This window comes from Callospermophilus lateralis, chromosome 14, assembly GCF_048772815.1.
Source record: "Callospermophilus lateralis isolate mCalLat2 chromosome 14, mCalLat2.hap1, whole genome shotgun sequence".
In the NCBI taxonomy this organism is placed as follows: Eukaryota; Metazoa; Chordata; class Mammalia; order Rodentia; family Sciuridae; genus Callospermophilus; species Callospermophilus lateralis.
The window spans coordinates 15,237,389-15,257,474 of NC_135318.1; the positions used below are offsets into that span (position 1 = coordinate 15,237,389).

Genomic DNA, 20,086 nt, shown 5'->3' on the forward strand with positions numbered 1-20,086 from the left:
GTGTTTTAAACTGGAGAGTGACCACCAAAAGATAGTACCAGAAACTTCCCAACTGATGTGGAGGAAAATGGCATGTGGGGTAGGGAAGGGTGGATAAAGAAAAAATTCAATCATTTTAAGAGAAAGCATTATCGGAGAAACCTAGAAAAAGTAGCAACAACATAATATATAAAATAGCAAAAATGAATTAAAAATCAGAAATTATAATAACGTCAGTGGGCTAAAGATACGCATGAGCTTCCAAGCCTGAGTAAACAATACTATGTTACACGTTATTTTTGAGACACACTAAAACATGGGGACATAGAGGTTGACAGAGAAAAGGAAAGAAAAACATGTGCCAAGGCAAGGACCAAGTAAATGGAAATTGGCATAGCTGCATCAATTTCATGTAAAATACTTTAAACAAAAAATTTTGGGATGTGAGGTTATCACAAATTGATAGAATGGTAATTTCATTGGGAAGAAATTTTAAACTGCCATAAATTTATAAAGTAGATTCAAAATACAGAAAAAAAACTGTCAGACAGAGGTTGGCAGAATCACTTTCTGTAACTAATGAAACTCACAAAACATCAGTAAGGCTATATAACACTTGAACATAATTAACAAACTTGATCTAATGGGCGTGTTATATTTTTAAATAAAAATGATCAGGTACCAGAGCATGAAGCAAATATCAATAAATTTTAAATTAATTAAAATTAAAACTGGTATTACTTAAAAATATCACATTCTATGACCATAATACAATTAGCAAATAAATTAGAAATAAATATAAAAAAGCTAATAACATACTCCCACATATTTGTAATGTAGGAAAAATTATCTTTGACCCACAGATGACAAAAGAAATCTTAATGTGAATTAGGAAAAATTTAACTGAATAATAAATTGTGCCATAAAAACCTAAAGGATACAACTAAAGCAGGTACCTCATAGAAAATCATGAATAAGATTTTTCAGGAAACAAGAAAGGTTAAAAATAAAAAATAAAAACTCCACTTAAAAAGTTGAAAATAAATCAAGACTAAGTTGAAAGAAAGTGTTTAAAGGATGAAATAAATAATTAAGGAAAGAAACATGAAATAGTAAACAAGAATTCCAACAGAGAAACCAAAAGAGAAGATAAGTAAAATTTATCAAGAAAAAAAGATATAAGTAAAATACAGGTGAAAGTAGGAAACAGTCACAAATATTTTAAGTAATATGATGGTATTATTTAACCTTTATATTAATAAATTTGAAAACCTAGGAGAAATGGATAAAATGATAAAAAACCAAAATGATAAAACTCTATGCAAGAACAGAAAAATGAATTACACTTGTGAGCATGAATGAATTAATATGTAAGGCAAAGATTTGTCTACCTCAAACACCCACATCCACATTATTTTATAGTTAGCTGAGTTTCTAATTTTTCAAGGGACCATTAATTCTTGTGTTATATAAATTACTACAGTGTACTGAATAGAAAATTAGAGTTGAATGGCTGATTTTATAAGTCTATTGTACTTTTTAAATTGTTTTTTTCTTTTCCTTTTTAACTGGTATTATTGCATATTATATCCTGTGACCACATACAATTAGTGCAAGTAAATTAGAAATTAATATCAAAAAGCTAATAATACACTCTCACATTTGGAATGTAAGAAAAACCATCTTTAACTTGACGATGACAAAAAGAAAAGTCACACGAAAAGTAGAAGAACATGTTCTCTCACTTCCCTCCAAAATTCGAGGATAAATTGCTGACACTCCCAATTACCACATATATAAATTTTTATTTCCTACAAACAAGGACCTTCCCCTACATCACCCCAATACCTCACTGGGATCAGGAAATTAAGACCATGCATTAATTATCATCTAATGCAAAGATCCAATTTAAAGTTTTGCAAAACAAATAGAATTACATGCAGTAATATTCATATCTAATTAATTGGTACCCAATAAACAGCCGTTCCTTTACTGATCTGTGAATTCACTGAGGCCTCTGTGTTTCTATTCTGGGTAACCATAAGGTAGGTCTGTCTTCTCGACTACAGCCCTGCACAACCTTTAATTTTGGCGTAGGGAAGTAAGGCGACCCTCTCCTAGGCTCCTGGGATGGGTTACACCCAGAGGACAAGCTACACTCTCTACATCACCCTCTTCCAGCTGCCTCTTCTAAGCTGCCAAGGCAGCCATTGGCTATTGAAGAAGTGACAAAACGGTGAGGCTGCCCATCTGGAGCTTGGAGATTTCGGACCCAGAACTGCCCCTTTGCGTCCGGAGGCAGCTTCCAATGGCAGCACACCTGGCCGGACACTCCGTGCCGCAGCTGGCCTCAGTGAGGCCCTCTGCGCGTGCGCACAGGCACCCGCGCCGACAAAGGGCGCGAACTGCCCCGAGCTTGCCGCCATTTTGGGCCCTGCTGATGTTTTAGGAACGTCGGGAAGAACGGCCAGATCGGCGCTGGGGATTTGGTAGGTTCAGGCTTTACTTACTTACAGTCAGCCTGCCCGAAGCACCCTTGAGTACTGTGGTGCCTCCCCATGTTCTCCTTTCCTCCAGTGACCCCCGGTGGCTTTGACCTCCCACAAGGGGAAGGATTCTCAGGGGGTCCTCTTTTGTCCCCAACGATGGTCTGCGACACCAAGGCCCTGCCTAGGGTGGTCAGCGAAGCCTGCAGCTCACTGGGGCATCGAGGCCCTACCCAGGGTGGTCAGAGATGTGTGCTGCTTGGTTAAGTGCTCAGCCAAGTGGGTAGCTCACTGGAGTGCCTCAGGGCCAGTCCAGGGTGGTCAGCAAAGCCCGCGGCTCCCTGGGGTGTCCCAGCTCCTGTCCAGGGTGGTCAGCGAAGAGGGCATCTTACTGGGGTGTCCCTGACCTAGTCCAGAGTGTTCAGCAAAGCCCACAGCTCACTGGGGGTATTCCAGCCTTTACTCAGGGTGGTCAGCGGATAGGGCAGCTTACTGGAGTGTCTCAGGGCCAATCCCAGGGTGGTCAGCAAAGCCAGGGGCTCACTGGGGGTATCCCAGACCCTACTCAGGGTGGTCAGCTGAGAGGGCAGCTCACTGAGGTGTCCCAGCCCCTGTCCAAGGTGCTCAGTGAAACCCGGGGTTCACAGTGGAGTCCCAGAGCCCAGTCCAGGGTGGTCAGCTGAAACCCAAGGCTCACTGGGGCATTGAAGCCCAGCTCAGGAGGCTCAGCGAAGTCCTTTGCTCACTGGGGTATCGAGGCCCTACCCAGGGTGGTGAGAGATGTCTGCTGCTTGGTCAGGGTGACCTTTATTTTGGTGCAGGGAGAGATGAAAAGACACACAAGGAGTTTGGGTTTGAGTTGCTGTTCTGAAGAAATTTATTTTCAGTGATTTAATTGTTGTAACACTAATATGCATTCAAAAAGTTTTTTTTTTAATTAAAAACTATTAGAAGCCCTTTACCATATGTCAGTTAAATCAAAGGGTAAAGTGAAACACCTCCTGTTTTTCCAAATCAGTCTCCTAATTTATCTAATGTGTAGCATTCACACCTTCCTCTATTTGCATACAAACACAATTTAGGGTAACATTCTAGTATTCTATACACATCACTCTAAAAACTTTTCCCAACCCCAACTTCACAAGATTCCTAAGGCCTATCAATAAAAATAGATTTTACTTATTGCTTTTTTATTAGTAACCACAAAGAATAAAATAGATGCTCTGCAATTTATTTTACTGCCCCATCATTAATAAGCAAGAGGTGTGGTGTTTGTGGCTCTAAAAATACAGCTTTACTGAAGTATGATTGAGGTATAATGAACTGCACACATTTGACTCTGTAGGATTTGACACTTGGCACATATATTACCCATGAAACCACTGAATTCAAGATAAACATGTCCATCACTCCCCCAAATTTCCTTTGGTCTCACTCCATCCCATACTCTCCTCCCCCCAGGTAACCACTGATCTGCTTTCTGTAACTGTAGACTGGTTTGTATTTTATAGAGTTTGGTATAAATGGAATCATACAATGTGTGCCCTCTGCTACTACATTCATCATAATTATTCTGAGACTTACTCATATTGTGTGTATAAATACTTTATTATTGTTGAATGGTTGCCATCTATTTTTTTATTGTGTTGAAGGACATTTGAGTTGTTCCTAGTTTTTGGTTGTTACATGTCTGCTATGGACAGTCTCCTATAAGTTTTTTCCTAGATGTAAACTTGGGTAAATACCTAGGAGTGGACGGGCTGAGTCATGTGGAAGGTATCTTTTTAAGTTTCTAAGAAATTAGCAAACTTTTCCAAAGTGATAGTACCATTTTACGCATTATATATCTCTATTTGTAGTCTATGACATGTCCAGTTGCTATGCTGTATCCTCACCATTCCAGTGATTAGTATGGTTATCCTTTAAATTCAACTGTTCTATTAGATGTGTTGTGTTGTTTTGATGTGATTTAATTTTAGTCTCCCAAGGACAATGATAGTGAGCATCTTACTAATTTTCCATTCATATATCTTCTTTGATAAAGTGATTGCTAAATATTTTGCCCTTTTAAAATTGGGTTCTCTTCTTATTACTGAGTTGTAAAAGTTCTTTATATACTTTAGACATAGGTTCTAGGTTACCTTTGTGTTTTGGAAGTATTTCCTATCTGTGACTTGATTTCAAATTTTTTTAAAAAGTGTCTTTTGAAGATATTGATTTTTTTCCTTTGATAGTTTAATTTTTTGTTTGTGTCTTGTTTGAGAAATGTTTGCCAAAACAAAGTAATTAAGATTTTCTTGTATCTTCTACAAGTTTTATATATTTAGTTCTTAAATCTGTGATCCATTTTGAATTTTTTTTTAAATATGTGGCCAGATTTTTAGTTTTTTGGTGTGTGGCAAACTTTTACAGCATCAATTTAAAATTGCTTAAAATCTTTGTTGTAAGTCACTTTATTGTTTATTGACTTTATATTTGCAGGTCTTATTTCTGTATTCTCTGATCTGTTCCTGTGAAGTATGTTTTCATACCCATGTCACAATATAGTACTCGAGTGTCTTGAGCACAATACCTTTATAATTAGTCTTAAGATCAGGTAGTGCAAATCCTCCAATTTTGTTCTTTTTCAGAGGTTTTCTTTTTAAATTAATCTGTTTAGGCTGTTTTATTGCTTTGCATTTCCAAACAAGATTTAGAATCAAAATTTCAATTTCTGCTAAGAAACATCTCAGAATTTTGGTTGGGATTGTGTCAGTTCTATAGATGGATTTGGGGACAATTAATACCTTAACAGTATTGAGTCTCTCCATTAGTTTAGGCTATCTTTGGTTTCTCTTGGAAGTGTTTTATGGGTTTTCTTCTATTTTCTTCAGTAAAAATCTTCCAGCATTCATCCTCATTTTCGTAAGTGCAGATTACCAACTGTGGAATTACTCCATCGAAGAGTGAGCCTTAATCTGACTAGTGTTCTTTTAAGAAGAGGGAAATTAGGACATAGACACTAAGGGAGAATGCCATGTGGAGTGAGGAAGCAGAGATTAGACTAACATACTTGCAACCCAAGGAATGGAAGGATTGCCAGCTATCATGAGAAGCAAGGTAAAAGTCATGGAATAGATTCTTCCTCAAGCCTTCACAAGAAACCAACCCCACTGACACCTTTATTTCAGAATTTGGCTTCCAGAACTAGAAGAAAGTAGATTTCTCCTGTTGAACCCACCCAAATTCTTATATTTTGTTATTGCAGACCTACAATACTAATTCAGGGAGGCATCCAGAAATATAAGTAAAGGGTCTTTAACTTTATGAGGTATTGCCAATACAAGTATCATGAGGTGTTACAAATTTGTTTTCTAGGATAGATGTTCTCCTACCAGCAATATACTGAAATTTCTACTCTACATTTTCTTTGTTAGAACCCAGTATTATCAGATTTAATCCATTAGATAGGCAAATATTGTTATCTCTTTTTAAAATTTATTTTTTCCTGATAACCATTGCAATTGACTGTCTCATAGAGTTAACAGATTTTTAAATGAATTATAATTTCCATTTTTTTTTGTGTTTTTCTATTAGCCTATTTTTATTTTTTCACTGATTAATAGTTGCCTGTTGTATCTGGACATAAGTCCTTTAGCCATTCATTCAAGAATATTCATTAAGTGCCTACTATGTGAAAGAGTTAATTTTAGGAATTGGCTATAGGCAATAAACATATAAACAAACATGTTTGTTTTCATACAGCATTTGTTCAAATAAATAGGCAGATACATAAACCATCAATAGAATAAGTTAGAATTTTGTAGTTCATTACAGAGGCTTTCATGAAGTTCAATTGATTATAAGAAGAATTTGACTAAAACAATATTTTGAAAAATAACTATATTGGTTTATATAATGCCCATACCATGAAATTTACCCACTTAAAGTGAAAAATGGATAAATTTAGTGGTTTTAAGTTTATCCACAAAGTTGTGCATCACCATCAGTGTCTAATGTAGGACATTTTCATCATCTTCAATAGAAACTGAATTCTCATTAACCAACACTGTCTATTCCACTTAATTTCTGATACTAGTAGTCTACTTTGTATCTCTGTGGATATACCTTTTTTTGACATTTTACTTAAGTTATAAATCATATATGCAGCCTTTTGTATATGTTTTCTTTCACTTAGCATAATGTTTTCAAGATTTACCCCTGTTGTGACATTCCTCTGTATTACACCTTTCTAAAAGGCTAGATCATATTCCAGTATATTTCTATACCATAGTGTTTATCCATTCATTATTTGACAGATGCTTTCACTTTGAGTTATTAAATAATGCTGCTATGAATATTCTTGGGGAAGTTTTTGTGTAGACATATGTTTTCACTTTTCTTGGGTGTATATATGAGAGTGGACTTACTGTTTAACTTTTTATGGAATCATCAAATGTTTCCCAAAGTGGCTGTACCATTTTATAATTCCTCTAACAATGTAGAGAGTTTTGATTTCTCCATATTCTTGACAATACTTGTAGTTGTTAATTTTCTTTAATACAGCCAGCATTTATTAATGAGAACAAACAGTTTTTAATATGCTTATTGGCCATTCATATCTTTTTTTTCAGAAACGTCTAGTCAAATCATTTGCCTATTTAAAAATTGTATTATGTGTCTTTTTATTGTTGACTTTAAGAGATTCTTATACACTTTGTGGATCAAGTCACTTATCATTTGTAATTTGCAAATATTTTTCTTCCATTTTGTGGGTTGTTGTTTTCCTTCTTCAATTTTTAGTTGTAGATGGACACAATACCTTTAATTAATTAATTAGTTAATTGTTTTTTATGTGGTGCTGAAGTTTGAACCCAGTGCCTCACATGTGCTAGGCAAGTGCTCTACCACTGAGCTACAACTCCAGACCCTGTTTTAGTTTCTTAATGGTTTCCTTGGAACACAAGACTTTTTATTTCTGATGGTCCAAATTATCTTTTTTGTTACTTATGCTTTTGGAATCATAACTCAGAAGCCACACCATGGCCTACTTGGGTCATGAAGGCTTATTACTAAGAGATTTATAGTTTTAGTTCTTACAGGTAGGTGTTTGATCCAGTTTGAGTTAATTTATGTATATTGTAAGAGTTTGGGGTCCAACCTCATTCTTTTGCATGGAAATGTACAGTTGTTCCAAGACCATTTACTGAAAATATTATTCTTTGCTCATGTACTGTCTTGGTACCTTATAAATGTTTGCCTTTTTCATTGGGTTAAGATTGGCACTCATGATATAGAAGCCATCATAGGTAAAACTACTGTCATCTCACTGCAAATCAAGCAGGAGCACTAAACTGTGTTGGTAGTTGTGTTCTTCACTACCAAACAGTTGCAGTAAGCAAACAAACAAACAAAAAAAGTATCAATTTATTAACAGTGTTCTTAAGCAGTAAAAATGTTACAGGTTCACCCTTGAAGACATGTCTGTTAGTATTTCATGTGATGAAATGGAAAGTATTCATAAAACACTTGTACTGACACTGAACTGTACTGATTAACTCTAGGAAAAGCCTTTGATATAATGATGAATAGAAATACCATTTTTACTTCTAAGAAATACTAAAACTAGAATTACTCAGGTTCGAATATTTTGCTGGGTGAAACAGGCTGTCACTTTAAGGTAAACAACTGGTTTTGAAAAATGTTATCTTTCTTAAAAATATTTATGTCAACATTTTAGTGGGTTTATTGATATTTTTAAATGAATTACTGAGTAATACTTTTAAAAATTTCTGGGTTTAGTTCTACTGTGGTAAATGTTGAGATAAGCCACATAAATGAAAGCAATTTGAGGTCCTTAATCATTTTTCAGAGTATAAAAATGTCCTGAGACCAAAGGTTTGAGAACCACTGGTTTAATAGGACTTTTTTGATGTTTTAAATAATAAAGGTTTAAGAAGGTATTTTGTGTCAAAAGTTTTTTTTTGTCTTATTCTAATTACAATCTTGAGTGTATTGCCCATTGTCCATTTATTCTTAGAAACTCCAGAGTCAAGTAAGCATGGCCAGGAATTTCTGTGGCTGATACCATGTTGATTATGACACCAAATTAATTAGCTAGGAGGAAATAAAAGCCATAGCGAGTACTCAGATGTCCCTAAATCTTATTCCTTTTTCAAGATTGCCTGGGTTCTATTCAGTTTAGAGACTTAGTTCTTAAATCCTAGAAAGCACTTCTGTTTTGTTATTTGATCTTTTTTCTAAGATAACATTTATACTTTAATAAGATTTTATATTCCTGTCTAGCATGCTTCTTTTTCATCTTTTTATACTTTTCCCCTAAGTTTTTTGGGTGTTATATCAAATTTTTCTTTTATTTATCTTTATTTTGGGTTCACTTTCTTAATTGTGGTTTTAAATTTCTTGTGAGTGTGTGTACATTTTCCTAATCTCAGTTGTTATGTCTTCATGACTACTATGTCTGATAAAAATGCATTATCCTTTTTTGATGCTTTTGAGAACAGGAATCAGATTTTTGGAAAGAAATTATTTTCTGTTTCTTTCAATTCACTTATTCCTGGGGGGACGGGAGAAATTTCCAAGGTTTCTTTTAAGTGAATCCTCTCACTTTTTTTTTTTTTTTTTTTTTTTTTTTAAGTTTCAGTGCTTTTATCCTCATAGATGGAAATTGATATGTGCCAACTGTTAACTTGGTCAAGGAAGAGTTGAGCTGTGTTCTCTTATAGGTACTTGTTCTTGAGTGAATTTGGGAAATATTTTATACCTTACTCCAAATCTGGAGTTTAGCTATGGTAGAGAGACTATGCTTGTATGCTAAAAATGTCTTCCTCTTACCCCTTTTGTGGCCAGCCATTCCAGTGACAAGACCTGGATATACCTAACCTGTTTCAGTGTCTTTCTGTGCTTCGCTTCCCTTAATGGTGTCTAGGTCTCAGTCTGTTGCCCTCAAATCAAAAAAGAATCCTGGGGTTGCGTAATGGTTCTAATAGGGTCCAAATATTGCTAATTAACACAGCATGGAGTGTGCCCTCACTGGTTCATCATCTTCCCTTGCTTCTTGCACTCACTCTTTTGGAATACCGGTTGTTGGAAGGAATCTACAGAAGGGAAAGTCTTTTCTCAAAGGAAGTGGAGGAGGTCTCTACGAGAATTATTTGGTACTTTCTGTCATACCACATCTAATATCTAATAGAAATTGGTTAAGTTTTCTGAGAAATAAAGACTGATCTTTTCCATTTTCCAATGATGACATATATTTTCCCTGTTTTTCTCAGGGGGAGGTACAAGGGATTGAGTACAGAGGTACTTTACCACTGAAGTATATCCCCAGGGTCTTGCTAAATTGCTGAGGGTCTTGAAAAATTGTTGAGACTGACTTTGAACTTTCAGTCCTCTTTTCTCAGCCTCCTGAGTTACTGGGATTACAGGTGTGCACTATCGTGTCTGACTCCTCATTTTTTATTTTGATTTCTTGTTATTTCAGTGGATTTTTTTAAAAATGCAGGAGGTAGTGGAAAACAGTTATATTTTGTTTATCTAACTAATATCTTGTCTGGTATTTATAATTTTTTGCAAGCATGTTTAATTTGATGAAATACAGGCTAGAATTATTTTTAAGACATGTTTATATACCAAAATTTATGTAAGGCTCATTGTATTTAATTTGGCAGTTATCTGTTTAGAAGCTAATTTGTACTTATTTGCTTTCTAGAAAATGGATTCTACATCTCTGTTTCCGACATTTTTAGATGTGGATCTGACAGTATCACATATTGAATGTCTTCCCAAGAATATTCTGGTGAAATTTCAAGGCAGAAATAATAGTGAATGTGAGTTTGACTACCACATATTGCAGAGGGAAATACAACATATTCCAAAAGTAAAAAATAATGTAAACATTGATGAACTTTGTTTGGTAGAAGAAAGAGCAACTGGAGAATGGCAGAGAGGAAGAGTTGTAGACAAGAAAAATGAACTGTACACGGTACTCCTCATAGATCGTGGAGAAGAGCTAAGAGTTGATGGTATGCATGTTGCTTCAGCCTGTGATAATTTATTTGATCTACCACCACGCGTAGTATTTGGAATTTTTGCCAATATACTTCCACTTGGGGAAAAATGGTCTCCTAAGGCTTTGAATTATTTCAAGTCATTAGTAGGAATACAACTGAAAGGTTATGTGCAAGCCATTTTGCCTTTGCAAATGATTCTTCTTGAAGTGCCAAAAGTTATATCCCAGGCTCTTGAATTACAATTAGGAAGATTTATTGATGGAGATTCATTTCGTCTTATTGTGGAAATGTTAAAAGAATTCCCTCAACAAATGCCAGATTTATTACAGCATAAAGAATCTGAATTACCATTAAGTAATAATGATACTTTACTTGATGTTCAACATATTCTGGATAATTTGCAGCCATCTTTGTCAGTAGGAAGTTTTGAAAGTATAAAGATATCATCAGCATTAAGCCCAAGTAAGTTTTATTGTCAATTAATTAAATGGATTCCAGAGCTAGAAAACTTGACAGTATGTATGACTTTGCATTATGATATTATCAGTCAAGAAACTAGCCCCACATGTGATAATTTTGGACTACTTTGTGTTGCCAAAAGGAGAAATGGACAGTGGCATAGAGGAATTCTTCAACAACTCTTGCCCAATAATCAAGTAAAAATTTGGTTTATGGATTACGGCAGTAGTGAGGCTATACCCTCAATTCACGTAAAGAAGCTGAAACAGGATTTTATTTTAGTACCATTATTTTCATTTCCATGTTCTCTGACATATTTACACAGTCCAGATAGAGATGCGAGAAAACTTCAACTGAGTGTATTTAAACAAGCCTTATTAGGACAAATAGTATATGCACACATTGATTGCTTCAATAAGGATGAGCATTTGTATTATGTAACATTACAAGCTCAAGAGTCTACAATTAATTCTAAATGTCTGCTGAAGACTGTAGACACACAAGTATTTTGTCCAGTGTCTGATCCAAAAATCTCCAATACTTTGAGTGAGACAAGTACTTCTGATGTAAACAGCTTTGCAACTGAAGGTTTTATTGGAAATACTGAACAGTCAGTACACTATCTAAATAAAAGAGACATTTTAAAAGTAGGTTTTCCTATTAAAACTGTAGAAATGGAGATGGAGGCTGCCTACGTAGCTTTTGTAGCATATGTATTAAACCCATCAAATTTTTGGGTGCGTACCAATGCCCATCAGAATGAATTTCAAGATATAATGAAAAATATAAACAAATTTTATGATTTGTGTGAAAACGATGAACTAATTCTAAGAAATCCTGAACCTGGATTATTTTGTTGTGCTAGATACAGCAAGGACAGATGTTTTTACAGAGCTGTCATAACTGAAATTAATGGTTATGAGATTAATGTTTATTTTTTGGATTATGGAAATACTGATTCCATACCATTTTTTGATGTAAAAATTTTGCTTCCAGAATTTTGTGAGTTGCCTGCCTTAGCCATGTGCTGTTCACTTGCACATATATTTCCTGTTGAAGATTTATGGGTAAAGGCAGCAATTGATTATTTTAAAAAAATTGTTTTGAACAAAGAAATTTTGCTTCAAGTTATAGCAAAAAAAGATGACAAGTACACTGTAAATATTCAGAGTATCGAAGCCTCAGAAAATATTGATGTTGTCTCTCTTATGTTACAAGCTGGATATGCAGAATATTGGGAAGTAGAACCCGAATGTTTTCCAAAATCTGTAAGTGAATATTCTGTTTTAAATTTAAAATCTAATAACAAAGTTAATATTCAGAAAGTCGTGTCTGCCCTTCTTGAAGGACCTAAGTCTAAAAAGCACCAATCAGATAAGCTGGAAGAAAATTGCTCACCTTTGTCTGAGTCACCAACTGTTAATTTCTCAGATTTAAAAAATTTTTTCACCTTGTCTGTGGCACCTAGGTCATCATGGACTTATAAGGAATATATGTTTAAACCAGGAACAGTTCTTGAAGTTAGATGCTCTTATTATTATGGCCCAGGTGATTTTTCATGCCAGCTACAATGTAAGTTAGAAGACCTAAAATTACTGATGGAACAAATACAGAATTATTATAGCATTCATTCTGATCCTTATCAGATTGGTCAGATTGCTTGTGTTGCTAAGTATTCCAAAGATAGGAAGTGGTATAGAGCTGCTGTTTTGACTCATGTATCAAAAAAAGAAGTTGATGTAATATTTGTTGACTATGGTTACCAAGAAAGAGTTTTAATTAAAGATCTTTGTGCAATTAATCCACATTTTCTTTTTTTAGAAGGTCAAGCCTTCAGATGTTGTCTTAACTGTTTAGTTGAACCCATTAGTTGTAAGTTATTTAGTTGGACAAGAGAAACATCCAGAGACTTTGGAAATTTTATTACTTCATCTAAAGGATTATTGACTTGTATTATCTATGCTTTAGTTCTTAAACATCCAAACTGTTTATGTAATTTAGTGGATTTAAGATCCTCATTTACTAGTGCAAAAGAATTTATTAATTGTGGCTCTGCACAATATAGCATGTTACCAAAGCCACTTTCATCCTCAGTTAGTCTTTACAGTTTCTATTATTCTTCCTTTAACATAAAAATTGGAAGTGAAGAAGAAGTGTATATATCTCATATATACAGTCCCCAAAAGTTTTATTGCCAGCTTAGTAGAAATGATAAAGATCTGGAGATGCTGGAAACAAAAATCACAGAGATGATTAGCCTCAAAAATTGTCCAAAATATGATTCTAATAAAATGAGGTTGTGCATATGTAAATATGTGGAAGATGGTCTCTCATATAGAGCTTTAGCAAAGCGAACAGATTCATCATCTGACTTTCTAGTCTATTTTGTGGATTTTGGAAATAAGCAGTTAGTAGAAGAAAACATGTTGAGGGCCATTTCAAGTCAGTTTCCAGAGTTGCTATTTATACCTATGCAAGCTATTAAGTGTTTTTTATCAGATCTTAGAGACATAGATATTCCAGCAGAAATCAATAGCTGGTTTGAAAACAATTTCTTGGGAAAACCACTGAAGGCAGTAATATTGTCCAGGGAGTCAGATGGCCAGCTTGGTATAGAATTATATGATGGGTATCAACATATAAATCAGAAAATTAAAATGTTGCTTCATGCTTATGGAAAAAAACATTCTGAACAAGCACAACATAGGGAAAAGACTCATAAATTAAGTGAGAATAAGAGGCTTGCTGCTTCTTTGAAAAGCAAAATAGAAAAAAACTATCGCCATAATGTGAAAAGCAAAAGTAGTCTAGTAACATATTCTGAAAACAAAACTGATAAATTAGTGCATCCTAAAAGTATCTATGCCAGGCTTTTGAAACCATCAGTTTGTTACAAAATTGAACCTGTGTCTAAAAACAAAGTAAAGAAGTCATTGAATGATGGACTTAAAAATAAAAGTGTAAAAATTGTCCCTGGACCTGCACATATTCTTGATGAAAGTGATATGGGCCAAAAATCGGTAAAGGTTGTATCTCAGTCATTTATTGGTGGGTTAACTCAAACAGCCTCACAAAACCCACATAACCTTATTAGACCACAGACCAAAGACCTTCCTCAACCCCAAATTTACTTGAATGCTCAAGTAAAAGGGTATGTATCTAATATCAGCAATCCAGCAAGTTTTCATATTCAGCTTGTGGAGAGTGAAAATATAATCATTAGACTTGCAGATGCTCTAAATGAAAGAAAAGAAAACAGAGTGAAAAAGCAAAATTCAGTTAAACTGCTGGTGGGAGATCTTGTCGTTGCAGAGTACTCTGGAGACAGTGCCATTTACAGAGCAGTAATTAAGAAAATTTTGCCAGATAATTCTTTTGAAGTAGAATTTATAGATTATGGCAATACCGCAATAGTAAGCACATCTAAAATTTATGAACTTAAGAAGGAATTCTTAACTATTCCTCCACTAGGAATCCATTCTTTTCTTAGTGGAGTAAAATGGAATGAGCCTGATGAAATATGGGACAGCAAAACTGTGGATTATTTTGCTTCGAGAGTAAATAACAAAACAGTTTCTTGTGAATTTTTGAAAAAGCATGACCAGAAATGGGAAGTAAATATAATCTGTGATGACAAATGTGTCATTAATGAACTACTGAAATGGGCAGCATGTTCAAAACTACAGAAGACAGTATTGCAAATGCTTCCTGTTGTCTCTCAGAAGGTGAGTCTTGATGTTGATAATGAATTGAAAAAAGGAAGATCAAGTGAATCTGAAAGTTCTGTGAGCCTTCAGCCTTCCTACCAAGAGCTGGTGAACATTCCGTTTGAGGAGTTAAAACCCGGTCAGCTTGAAAAAGCTGAAATACTTTATGTTTCAAAGAGTGGAAGATTTTATGTGAAGTTGTCCAAAAATAAGAAAATCTTATCAGATTTAACATTATTAATTGCTAAAGAAGAACAAAACCCCTCTTTCTTATCAATGGAAAATGTTGAAAAAGGTTTAGAATGCCTGGCAAAATCTAAAAAAACTTTAAAGTGGTACCGATCAAAAGTAGAAAAAAAGTGTATTGATGGGAAAGTGCTTGTTTTTTTAGTAGATCATGGTAGATGTGAAGTAGTGCCTTTAAATAATACCAAGGGGCTTAGTGGTGAAATCAGAAATATTCCACAACAAGCTGTGCCTTGTAAATGGATTTGGTTTGAAAATTCTAGGAACAAACCATTTGAGTCCATTGTGTGTTTATTTGCTCATTTGGAAATAAATGTTCTCTTCCTGAAATATTTAGATTCTGCTTGGGAAGTAGAAATTTTGGTAGATGGCATGTTACTTTTGGAATATTTAAATTTCAATATGGATCAGGTTGAAGAAAACAAACTTCAATCTTCAGGAATAATTTTCAACATGGAATCTCAGACTCTTATGTCATCATGTGCAATAAGATCATTTACTTGGGCACAACTCCAAAATGGTAGGCAGTATTCTGGTATTGCCACTGCTGTTTCTGATCCTTCAGACTTCTGTGTTCAGTTGGAGGATTTCTTTGACACAATGAAATATATTTTTATGTTGCTTTCTGATCTACCAGAAACCTTACAAACATTGCCTCAAGAGCTCATAATTCCTGGTTCTAGTTGTTTATTCAAATATGAGTTGGAAGATCAATGGAATAGAGTAGAAATTTCTGAAGTCCATGATAGGTCTTTACATCTTGTGTTCATTGACTATGGATTTTCTCTTTATATAACTTATTCAGACATAATAAATCTTAAAGTTGTTCCTGAGGAACTTCTGAATTTGCCAAGGCTGAGTTATCCATGTATCTTACATGGCATCTTACCTATTACAGGGAAACACTGGAATGAAGAAGTCAAAAGTTTTTTTCAAGATTTTCTAAGCAAACCAGGCTTAGTTTTTCAGTTTAGGGAATGCAATTTTGAAACAAAACTGAAAGTAGATGTCTTTCATGAGAAAAACAGTTTGGCAGATATATTAGTTGCATCTGGTCTTGCAATGTATTCTAAGGATTCAGCTCATCTTGATGCAATTACGACTACTGGATCTACTAAAATCCAATATAAATTACAGAATAAGCCTTTTTGTGCATTGTTAGATCAAAATTGTTTCAGAAAAGAACATATAAATTGTACGTGTGCTGAGAACCAAAAGCTGAAAAAGCAGAGACCTATAAAAAGGAAAGATGTCTATAAGAGCCTCTTAAGGAAAATACATATTAGGAAAAAATTGGCTTCTAGAAATTTAACACTGAGAAATAAAGTTGGTAGTGGAAAACATAATCCCCAAAGCACCACTATGTTTGATACATGTACAGCAACTTCATTTTGGGAACTGCCTGATTGTTTGAAAAATAATACCAACTGGATTGAAAGCGTTTTTGAAAAACTACCATCCGAAGAAGTACAAGAAAATAACACATTGGATTTAAGGATAGGAGTAAAAGCATTGCAAGTTAATGAAAAAATTATATCAGAAAATTTACAGGGTAAGTAGCCATTTTTTTTATAAGTAGATTCTTTAGACTCTGTTTTTGATTCTTTAAGTTCGCATGTGCTGAAATAACCCAAATTGAAAATATCAAATTGCAAGGAAACAATTGAAAATATGAGTAAATTGATATACAGGGTATAATATTTTGGATTATAAAATGTTACAATATTTTCACCTTTTTGAATGGTGAACTTTTCAGAATATAATGAAATTTGAGGATTTTAACCACACTGGCATGACATTTACAAATTATTTCAAGGGTTTCACAAAACTCCCAAGATCCCTACATTTCAGGTTGATAAATCATGCTATTGTTAGGGAACTTCCCAGGCTGATTTTGAAGAACCAAATTTCTGTTATGTAAGATGAATTTTATCTTCCAAGTTTCCTTGAGTGTGCTTCAGGGATGTTGCTAAACACTTAAAATATATAGAGTAAACCAACTCTAGCATATTTTCTCTTAAACTTTTTAGATATCAGACTGATTCTAAAATGTTAAAATTTTAATATTTATGTACTATGGTATTATCTGGTTTTATATAATGTAGTATTATCTGATTATATTCATTTTCTCAGTGGATTAATTACTGAGGATTTTGTAGGCTATAATGACTGTCCCTGCTTAATGATTGTTCTGACTTTATAAATAGAATTTATCCCATATTCCCATATTATAACCAGCACAATAATAGGTCACATTCTTTCAGTGAATAGAGATGTCTTGTTTTTATTGATGTACTCTTAGAAAGTGTTTCTATGAAGCTGGGTGTGGTGGTGCACATCTGTAATCCCACCAACTTGGGCGGTTGAGGCAGGAGGATCGCCAAGTTTGAGCCCAGCCCGGGCAACTTATTAATAAGATTCTATCTCAAAATAAAAAAATAATTAAAAAGCTGGGATGTAGTTCAGGGGTAAACCCTTGGGTTCAGTCTGCAGCACTGCAAAAAAAAAGTGTTTCACTTGAATTCATATTTAGATATTTTATCGTGGAATTGATAAATGATTCCAAATTGGCCCTTTTATCCTAACTTTTGAATGTTTCATTACTGTAGCAATGATTATGAGTGATACAAGCAGCTCCCAGTTTTGAGTGCTTGTTTTATTCTAGGCACTACGCTAAGTGTTTATATGTATTAGCTTATTTAATGCGTAGTACAGCTCTACAAAAATTAACAAAGGAAATTTTGAAAAAAATTTTGAAGCCTGTGTCCCTTTTTTTAGATATTCTGTTTTAATTGATGAAGGGCTATAGCATTGGGATAAGCTCCTCGAGTGATTCTGATATACCAAAGTTGGGGACCACTGTTCTAGACCATATTTCTTGAATTATTTTGTGAGAGTATGTAAGTTTGGAGTTCAGACCATACTTAAAATAGACTGCCATAATCCTGGGTCAAACTTGAGTAAATGTTATAATAAAAGTAACATGTTACAAATGACCTAGATGTGTGATGCATTTAAAAATTTTTGGTCATGTATTGTTCTACTGATAGAAAGTGGTTCACTATACATTTAGAGAATTGGTTTCTTGACTTTTCCATAGTTTCACCCTATTCAGGGTAATTGTTATTTGCAGACATTTTTTTTTTGAGAACAAAATTTGCTTGTCTTTTTGTCCAAGATGTTTTTCATTTAAAAAAAAATTGTTTGTTTGCCTGCATTTTTGTTCTTGCCTGGAATTCGTTGAATAGACAGTTGTGGGAACTGGAAAATATACCAACAATTTAGGAAAAAAGCACAAAAATATCTGGTAACCCTTGGGCAATGAGACAGTGCTTTATAGTGATGTGTGCCTATTCTCCTGTAGCTGTTTATTTAACTGGAAGACATCTTTGAAAGAAATCTGGAATGATGGCCCATTTCTAGAGAGGAGTTTGACATTTAAAATTTTAGGTAATAGCTAGACATACAAAATATCAGACTTAATATTTATAATACAAAACTAGTGAGTGGTAACAGATTTATGAGTTACTTGCATTGATGGTAGTTTAAAGTATAGGTAGTAAGGTCTGAGTCCCTGAGTTTGAATATTTGCTTCATCCCTTATTAATTATAAAATTGTGGGTAAACTTTTTAACTTCTTTTTGCCTCTGTTTCTTTATTACCCCTTGGCTGATCATGGGGATTAAATAAGTTAAAAACCTATAAACCTTTTCAGTAGTATCTGTCATATATTCATGTTAGAAATAATATATAGTCATCTGAGTAAAGCTGCTAATTTTTTGAAAGTATTTTCATGATATAATAAAGTTTTGTTTTTGTTTCTGGATTGAAATTAAAACAATATTGCCATGTAAGAGTCTGAAATACTTTGGGTGAGATACAGACACACACATATAATGGTTGCATTAATGATTAAATTTTTATTCAAAATATAGATTTATGGTTAAGAGAAACAATTATAGTTCTACATAAAGAATTGGTTGTATGTACTTATTCCATCTGGATATATATTGTTAAATGACTAAATAAAGATGTTTTAGTTTTTATGTATAAATATATACACAGTATAACTGTATAACTTGTACCTGTTTTGTTCCCTATTTATCCTTTATATTTTGATTTTTAGGAAGTAAAAATTAAGCTAAGTAAAAAATCCTGTTGATGGTAGGACTTTAAAAATAAGTCTCAAGTAAGTCAATAAGACCCACAATACTTTGAAAATTATAACATATTAATATTTGTTTGTTTTTCAGTAGAGGGAGATGAAACCTCAGATCATTTATGCATCCCTTTGACAACAAATGATAAATAGGATACCAAGTCATTACTATCTTGTTTTAGATGCTCCAGTTCTAGAATAACGTGGTAAGCACAAGGACAACAACCTCTAACAATGAAACATGTTAAAGGAATCTCCATTTTCAGATTATTTCCCCAAGAGACAATGTTTAAATTTGCACAAATTTTCTGTGACCAAGAATGTGATGCTTTGTTTTCAGTAACTTAGGAAATGTGGATCACCAACTTTCTGTATCTTGGAAATATTTTGTTTGTAACAGTCCTTTGTGGTTGTGGTTTCAAAGCCAGTGGATATCATTTGACCTTAACCTACTGATATTTTTCAAGTGTCTTTCTTACTAAAATATTTGTTTCAGTGGCTACTTTGCAGAGTCATAATTGCAACTGTGGTTGCTAAATAGAAAGTGCTTGTAGAACTGATGTTTATTTAAAGGATATAAAGGAGAGATCAGACTTAATCTATTCTTCTCTGTCTTTAACTCTACCATTATATTTTTCTTTCTTTCATTTTATTTTATATCTATTTTTCATTTGATTTTATATTTTTTGTTAACCTTTATTTTTATTAGCATATATTAGTTGTACATATTAATGGGATTTAGTGTTGTATTTCCACACGTGCATATAATATGCACCTACCAAATCCAATTTCTTTCTATACCCCTGCCCTCAACACTCCCAGACTCTTGCCATCTCTATTGTACATTTAGGTTGACCTTTTTCCCCTCTTAAATTTGTGGATATTTCTGACAGTCATGAACACAGTTATCGAGTGGGAAGGAGGATCCATATTTTGTCATTGAAGTTACCTGTGAACTGAATTTGTTTTATGTTTTAAAAATGTTTTAGAAAAAATGTTTTAGTTACAGATAATAGTGGGGTTTCGTTACAGATAATA

The 20,086-nt window shown here is 33.9% G+C and overlaps 1 protein-coding gene across 1 annotated transcript; it reads left to right on the plus strand.

Moving 5' to 3' along the window:
• The first annotated feature begins 10,179 nt into the window (after window positions 1-10,179).
• On the plus strand, window positions 10,180-16,449 carry Tdrd15 (tudor domain containing 15). Its single transcript, XM_076833870.2, has one exon. It carries the CDS (start codon window positions 10,180-10,182, stop codon window positions 16,447-16,449), a length of 6,270 nt encoding a protein of 2,089 aa, XP_076689985.2.
• Window positions 16,450-20,086: the final 3,637 nt, after the last annotated feature.